We start from the raw sequence: 8,851 nt of genomic DNA on the forward strand, positions 1-8,851 counted from the left end.
TTAATAACGTGGGAGAAACTATGGGGGTGAAATTTGTGAAAAACACAAAAGGCTCCATCTGGAGCCAGTGTTTGGTTTGTCCATTCTGGGCTACTGTAGAAACATGTTGGTTCATCATGGTGGACTCCCCAGAATTAGACCTAAACTGTAGATAAAAACAGCTCTTTCTAAGGTAAGATATAAGTTATCATTTTTCATTTCTGAGAATAGATCTTCCTAAATGTTTCACACTGAACCTTTAAAGTGAAAATACAATTTTGGCAAATTCACATCAGTCAATATAATATAAACAATTGGAATATTATGTCTACATGGAGAGTTATCTCCTATTAAAAAACTGAGCTAAAACAAGGAACAAGGACATCATTTAAGGTGTTGCTTTTTTATTCATTTATTTAATTTAAGGAAATGCTGCAAAACAAACAGTTACTCCTTTGAATGTAATGGTCTCCCAAAAAACACTACTGTATCTTTATTCCTTGAAAATGATACTGTGAAAAAGATTAATTCAAGTTTTAACCATCCAGAAAAGTTTACCATTTTGAGTGCTTTGAAAACTGGAAAATTTGATTTTTGAAAACGATATTAAATAAACTATGAGTATGGGCATGTAACAACTTTTATTACAGCTTATTAGATGAAAATGATTTTAACATGTATCAGAATCTACTGGTTCATATGGTATCTTCTATAGAGCAGGGTTTTTGGTTTTCTCCTATGCTTTGGGAGAGATTAAATGTAGTGTGGCATTGAGATATCCATGAAATAGGCTTCATAATCTCTGAAAGAAAAAAAAAAAGCCTCTTCCTCATGGTTCAAGAGTGAAATAATTTCTGAACAAACTTCTGAATAACACCACTCTCAGCAAGTCTTTCAGGAGACGTCCTGAAAGCTTAGCAAAGGAACCAACTTCAGTCTTTTAAATTGCTATTTTAAACCAAGCGTTCTGTAATTTTGCAGACATTTACGGCATCTTATCACATTTGCGTGGTGATGAACAGGACTGCCAAAACTGCTCATTAAAACGGTTGATTATTTTAAAGAGGTGATGCAAGGCACAGCAACCTCGTCACAATGCGTGCTGCTGTCAGCGCTGGTAGAGAGCGCCCTCTCCTGGCAGCAGTGCATGTGAAGGGCACATCTTGACACTTAAAAAACGTATAATAAATTGCATTTCATCCATTACGTTGTGCTGATCTACAGTATTTCAGAAGAAGGAACTCAAAATCAACTTTTTAACAGGTTTATTGACATGTGTATAGCGATTGTCTGTGCACCAGATGATTACAGAAGAATATGATATAAAATAATACAAAATAGCTGTACATAACACAGATGTATTTAAAGGAATGCATTAGTAACTGTGAGGTTTTACGCTGTATAATACGTGTCGGCTACTCACTCACCTGTCGTAAGATGAGTTCATATGTTGAGGTTTTGCCATCTGGAATGAAGGTCAACTGATACATATAGTTAAAAAAACAAAGTTAGGGAAGAGCTAATAATGTTACTGGTGGTATTAAACAACCTGATGCCCTGCTAAAAAATACTGTATCTGAAATATCCAATGACACTAAACTCTAAAAACGAGGGAAAGGAAATTGCATATGGACACCTATAACCCAAAGAGGGCTCGAACAGAAGAATTAAACAAAGAGGAAAGAAAAATCAGCTAAAATAAATATGTCAGGTCATAAACTAGAAGCCAATGAGGGTGCTGCAATGGTTCTTCCATCCACATGCCAATGGTGTTACATTAATCGTTGTATATATTATCTTCAAAAGCAGGATTCACTGGTTTTGGCGTGCTTAGTAAAAGGCAGCTGATCGAGATGTTTTCATAGCCTGTTTGTGCCTGTTTCACTAGACCCCTTTTTTTTTGTATATAAGACCCGTGTGTGACTGATCCTAGACCTGTGGTGATCTGCCCTACAGTATGCCAACTATACTCTGGCCAGTACATTAGATGATTACCTCTCACATGTCTCTTTAATGTGTTTTCCTAGAAGTGAAACTTCTTGACTAAAGTGTCATCTACCAGCTTTCTTAACAGCCATGAATCTGAAATCGCTAATCCTGAGCTACAGTAATTATCCACACTACGTCAATTATCCACCGCACTATAGGGAGTTTAAATCTTGTATTAAGACTTCAAGCAGAAAATATCTTTCTTTCTTTTTTTTTTTTTGGAAAGCAGCAGGCCTACTTTCAATAGAAATGTTCTATGATCAGTCTAAATACAAAATGGAAACAAGTGTCGCTGTGTGATTATTTGGTGGAAAATATTAGCATAGTAGTACAAAGTGGGATTCGATAGGTCTCATTCACAAACGTCACGCAATCTATCAAGTATGAGGATTTTCTTTTTTTAGGCTCTCTATTTTTTTTTCTTCTTCTTTTGGAGAGGTCTTCCAAAAAATCAACCAAACTTAAACAAATGCAGCGTTGTTAACAGCTGAAGACTCGGAAGACATCTTGGCCTGCGACAAAACGCTCTCGGCATGAGTAACAGGTTGGCAATCAACCGTGCAAAGTTTCTCGAGTAAGTGTACGTGTAGTGTACATACTGTATGTGTACGTTTAGCACATGCAAGCTAGACACAATTTCCATGTGAGCGTGTGTTATCAATTATACGTCTTCCACACTTGAGGCTAGTATTGAAATTATCTGACTTTTTCGAGTTAGTTCACCAAGCTACACCATAATATTCGGTTACAAAAATAGTATCACAATATAGACCATTCAATATGAGCACCAGGGAAGGCTTAATATAGCCTGAGTATTTGGCTACATTCATTGTCTGGGCAATGTGTTTTGTTACGGTAGCAGTGTGTTAAGTGTGTGTTTGTTGGACACAGTGTTGGCAATGTTTTCTCACTCACAAGCTCTCCTAGATCTACCACACGATAATATTCAGAAACATACAGAACTTGCTTACACTGAGTAACAACAGTGAACTAAAACCAATTTTAAGTTAGAAAAATAGTAGTTTTTTTTTTTTTTTTTTAACACTGAACATCTAAAAGAATTCCTCCCGCTTCCCCAAATAAACCCCTCCCCATTTACTAACAAAATAGTCTTCTTTGAAACAAAAAGGAAAAGGTTATCTTTTGAGGTTACACAAGGTCAAACCTTTTTGACACTCCATCATCCTAACATGGACCCTGTTTAGCATAATTCAGTAACCAGAAGTGTGTTCAAGGTAACACAACAGTAGCAACACAGTATGTTCTTATCGTGAGGTCTGCTGTGTTCTTCTGCAGCCTAAACATGCTAATTTCTGTCTAATGCATCTGAAAATGAGCATTTACATAAATCGTAAGTCCGGTATATTTCATCGCTGATTCAGTTACTCATCTTTAAATTCTAGTGCTTTGGTTACATCACACATACTTCACATCACTGGTCTAAAACCTCATTTGGAAATCAAATAAATCATCGCATTGAACACGCCTCTGGTTGAGCCCTTAACCCGGAAAACCATTTCAGCCATGTTTGAAGGAACTGCTGACGTGACACTTGGCTAAACATAGCACAACATCTAGCTTATCTATGGGAGTGCTATTATTGCTGTAGAGAGTTATGAAGTGGATTTTACCCAGTTTCATTCCCAGCCCTTGTTTATCATCGTCATGTTTATCAGATACAATCTGGCCTTATAACAGGTGAATATTTTTTGCGTGGTGTGATCATACAGCGTGTAGTGTTTCCTTCCAGTGCTCCAGAGTTCATCAGAGAGTCTGCAGGTTTTCATTCCAACCTAATATTACACAAGGGGATAAATTATGGGGTCTCTCTGCATAGATTTCACACTAAAATGATACATGAAGGCAAAAGATGATGAATATGAACATCCTGATTTTAACTATGACTAATACATTTCCCTTGATGACTAACTAGGAAATGTTGAATAGAAGCACAAGCCTCTGGTCTCATCTTGTAACGTCCCACATTTACCATAAGTAGTTAGTGAAAGGTGATGGTGGGGGTTTTTTGTTGCAGGAGCTGAAGCCAGATGGGCTTTATTTGGCGATCAAAGTGCTACCACAGCTAATAAAGAAAAAAACAATTATTGAGTGGCAGCAGTTCACAACAATTACAGTAACATGTTTTGGAAATAAAGAGGCAGCCAGATATCCGGCCGAGAAGTGCAAGAGGTGGCGTTTCACCAAGTTTAAGGACACACGGACGCTGCGGACGTGTACGACACGGTCAGCTAAGGAAAAAGGCGATTCCTTTCTTATGTGCAAAGAGCTATTTGTCATTTCATACATGGCTTCTGAAACAGATGGAAAGTGATCTGTTTGTTTTGTATGACATAGTATATAATTAGTGGCGTGAAAATAATTGTTTGCAAAAGGTCAAGCAGCATCGTTTAAGATTTTAAGATTTTACTTATGAGGAGCTTCTCATGTTGGGACGTCAGTGAAATCAGCTCATGTAGAATTTGGCTGGAATGAAAAACAGCAGAATTCTTCATGATGGAAGACTGGACACCGTGTAGAGTTTAGAGTGAATTTGTTTCACCTATTCTCCAGATCGACATGCATCGAAGGATAAACAAGGGGAAGGATTATTTAGCCTTGAGCTACATTCAGAAACAACAATTTGACAGTGTTTGTTATACACACAGAATGCGTGGCCTGAGTGTAGAACACACACGCTTAACACATACATTACCTATCCCTACTTAACACTGATTAACATTTGCATTCGTGAATGAAGCTAAGGCATCTTTCTGTTACTGTGATAGTGGTTGCTGAGGAGTGGTGACTAGTCGATGGGGCCCTGGAAGATGAGCCGCGTCCAGCCGGGGGAGCTGAGGGCAGTGGAGCAGAAGGGGCAGATGGGTCTAAAGGCGTGCGTCCCGTGGGGGAGTGGGGTCTCAGCCCAGTATCTTGCAGTCCTCTCTGAGGAGACGTGGCCGCACGGCACAAAACCGTGAGTGGGAGCTCCAGCGTCCACGTACACAGCAGGCTCACAGCCCAGCCACAGGGGCACGTATGGACCCACGCTCCTGCACAGGGGACATTCTCGGCGGGCCGTGGAACCGTCGCTCTCTCCCGGCTCCTCCACTCCCTCGGATCTCTGTCCCCAGTCGTGGCGTCCGTGGACATGGCCGCAAGTGAGGTAGACCCAGGGCTGACGCTCTTCAAGGCTGAAGTAACACATCAACAGTGTCAGTATTTTCAACTCTGTGTGAACTCCTGGTGCTAATCATTCATAAAGAGCTTGAACATAGAGGAAGCTCCTGGAGATGAAACAAAATCACCATCCTGATAGAAAACAACACGTATTTTTAAAAACAGATTGTGGCTCCCACCTGTGGCTGCGTGGCAGGCTGGGAAAGGCCAGCGTGCTGAGGCCTACAGGACACTGGGGCCGGGACGCATTGAGCTCCTGGCGAAGTGCTTCCAGGTGACGCAGGGTGGGAGCACGCATCAGCCCCTCACCTGTACGCCACAGCAGGGTGGCACCACACAGGTCAACCAGGGAACCATCACGTAGCGCACTGCTCTCACCCTCTGCCTGCAGAGGTTGATACACAGACAGACACGCGCTTACAATGAAACCAAAGACAAACCTCACAACCTTGATGGACAGGGTAACCAAACTGGCAGTGGCTCACCAGTTTGCCCCGGCTGGGCCCAGAGCGCGTCTCCCGCAGGGCATAGACGTCTCCACAGACTGAGATCTCCCTCCACAGACCCTGCTTGGGGTCCTCTGGGAACCCCTCCGGGTGCATCACTAGCACCCCATTGGTGGTCAGGCCGTCCATGTGCCCATCAGGGTTTTTCCATTTGGTTGCTTTCTCCTGTGGTGGCACACACACACACAAAGGCATGTAAATCATTCCTGATCAAATTAAGATGATCTGTAATAGGGAAAAAAGGCAAGTTTTCCAACCTCCATGAGGTGTAAGTATTTGAAATAACTTTAACAAGGATTCCAAAAATATAGTTTTTATTAGAAACCTTTGTTAGATCATCAGTGTACTTACCCCTAAGAAGATATTTTTGGAGGAATCAAAGCCAGCGGCGTAGATGCGTGCAGTGTATGGTGGGTTGCGTTCACACACCACTCTGCAGGCAAAACGTGAGATGGTGCTGGGAGCAATGGAGGGGTCCTCCCCCTCCTTCCCCCCTCCGGAGGTGTCTGTCACCACAAAGTCAATGGGACTTTCTGTGGAGCGTCCAATCTGCAGCACAGCACAGAGGTATTGATTGATTGATTGGTATTGATACACTGTATATAACAATACAATTATTAATAGTTTTAGATTCACACTAGCTTCCTGTAGGTTTTTGGATTTTCTACAACATAAACAAATTTTGTTTCCCACAGGTAGTAACTTTTATCGCCGTGGGTGATTTGGGTGGATATCATCATCATTTGTTAGAAACTAAATAAATCTGTGATTCTATTACAAGAGCAGACCTTTAAATAAATAAATAAAATGTATAAAAATAGACTTTCTTGGAGATTTTATACTCCATACTCCGGCCCCAGTTCTGAACCTACTGCAGACGTTGCTTTGATGACATTAGGTAAGAGCATATTTTGGGAGAAACTTTCTCATGATGACAAGTCTAGGATTATTTTTGTTGTAAAAGGAGCCTTAAGGAGGATGTACGAAACAGCTGACCCTCTGTTGATCTCTCTAGATTTCCTTGGCGTGTTACCTGGAACATGTCTGTGTTGTTGTCATGGCAGTACTCCACCACCACTGTCTGGTTGCGGGACAGAGTGAAAGAGATGCTGTGCTGCCCCCTGCTGTGGACCGCCTGCAACAACAGCAACAAGAAGAGTTGATGAACTTATCTTCTGGAAAAGTCTTTCATCTTCTTGACAGCTCATACATGGAATTTAATTATATCGTTACTTAAAAGTCCATAAGACATACTGACATTGAATAATTGTAAAATAAAAGTTTAATGTTTAATGTAGCATTTGAAATCAGCGACTGAAACAATGACCTGAGTGTAATTTAAAAATGTAATTTATCTTCATTTTACTTTACTGCCATGTCCCATTCATCATATGATCATACATACTTATATAAGTAGACACACACACACACACAGATAGACAGCCTTCATGCAAAAGCCATCATGCTTAGTCATCCTTCCTCTGGCTCATTATAAAAGACAACAGGGAGTCACAGGAAGGAAGCTAACGTTCCACACTGATAAAACATACAGTACAAAAACACACACACACACACACGCGCACACACACACACACACCTTGCTGTCCTGTGGTGTGTTGAGGATGTGCACAGCGCTGGGTTTGACTCCGTTGGCCTTGGCCCTTCGGTACAGAGCGAAGCGGCTCTTTCTGCGCCCACGGTCTCCGCTTGGAAGAGAGCCATTGTACCTGGAGAAAAGCACACAAAAACAAGCACAGGATGAAAATACGGACGTGGACACACACACACACACACGTAACACTCAGACTGACCCAGACTAGGAGACAACTCAGACTCAGAGACTGTAGACATGTAGACAAGTTCATTGAGCTTTGTTGAGAAAGCCTAATGGTGGGAAAAACACTGTTATCTCACTGTTTGCATACTGCATTTATGATCTGTCATCACTTGCGGAAAAACTAAAGCTATAAATAAAATGCCACTGGTGCTGCCAAGATGTCTGCAGACATAACTGCAATTAGAGTGCGAGCTCAACTGATTTTATGCATCTTTACGGCTACATTAACGCAGATTCTTTTGAAATGACTTAGAGCAGCACAGCCTGGGCCACCCGTGATTCATATTAAACTGCTGAACCTCAATGAAAAAGGACAACTGCCACTTGATCTCGCTCACTCAGCTTGTACTTGAGGCTCATATGTGCTGGCTCTTCATCTAAACTCCTTTTACAGCATTTTCAACAGGACAGAATCATTTTCGTGACGCCATCACACAACACCATTAAGCACGTAGCCCTGAGTGCTCTAGTTGGGGGAACATTACTTTGAAGGTTCGTGTTCATTAATAGAAACAGACGTGAAAATTCAGCGTCTCCTTATGAGAACAGTAAATAATGTATTCTAGACCTCGAGTGTTTTATAATTCAATATCAGGCTTTTTGAAAAGATGATCTCAGTTTTGATGTTTTAAGGAAAATGATGTTAAAAACCATCCTGGTGCTGACTAAGATCCTGACTTTGTCCTCATTTTGTTTGAAGCTTGGGTGAACATCAGTTGGGTTCATGCAGAAGGTAGTATGGTGGTTTTAAGCTTTTAACTAATCAGCAGGGCATGGTCCGTTTTAAAAACTGAAGACTTTGTGAGGGACAATAACTGTCTTTGCTGGCCTTCAGACATTATCAGATCAGAGGGCATCTGGTCTGGCTCTGCTCTGATCCGTCTCACAGTGGCCTTACAGCGTGGGACGAAGAAACCACTGCCGGCTTCACGGGTTGTACAATAAAGCTGGAAACTATGATTGATTCATCAGGCAGTCTCTCATAAGAAACTAATCAATGGCAATTTTGACAAATCATTAGTTACTTCAGAAAATAAAGAGGCCAGTAATCTGCTGGTCACGGTTTTTCAAGTGCAGGAATGTCCGTACATTTCTTTTTTATATCATCACACACTGAATATGTGTCAACACGTAAGACATCACTCTGGGCTCTGGTGAGTGTTTTTTTTAGACATTGCCTTTAAAGGAAATATATTAGTTTCAGCTTCTTAAAAGAAAATATCTGACGGTTTTCTTTGTCTTCTGTGATTGTATACTGAATATTCTTGGGTTTTAAGACCAAACAAGACATTTGAATATGTAAACTCACTATTTAAAACACATTAAAAGTCCAGTGGGGAACATTTAGGAGGAATGGAATATA

General features: G+C 41.0%; 1 protein-coding gene across 1 annotated transcript; it reads right to left on the reverse strand.

Annotated features, from left to right (window-relative positions):
• Positions 1-2,175: 2,175 nt before the first annotated feature.
• Positions 2,176-7,378, reverse strand: LOC118340758 (E3 ubiquitin-protein ligase pellino homolog 2; the record flags this gene model as incomplete). Its single annotated transcript, XM_035678890.1, is given in 6 exon segments — positions 2,176-5,159; positions 5,325-5,530; positions 5,631-5,816; positions 6,003-6,200; positions 6,685-6,786; positions 7,249-7,378. Coding segments are annotated over 6 exon segments (1,207 nt in total), but the record flags the coding sequence as incomplete, so codon positions are not given.
• Between the last annotated feature and the right edge of the window lie 1,473 nt (positions 7,379-8,851).

Source organism: Morone saxatilis, unplaced genomic scaffold (genome assembly GCF_004916995.1).
Source record: "Morone saxatilis isolate NCDOM2014 unplaced genomic scaffold, NCSU_SB_2.0 Contig7, whole genome shotgun sequence".
NCBI lineage: Eukaryota > Metazoa > Chordata > Actinopteri > Moronidae > Morone > Morone saxatilis.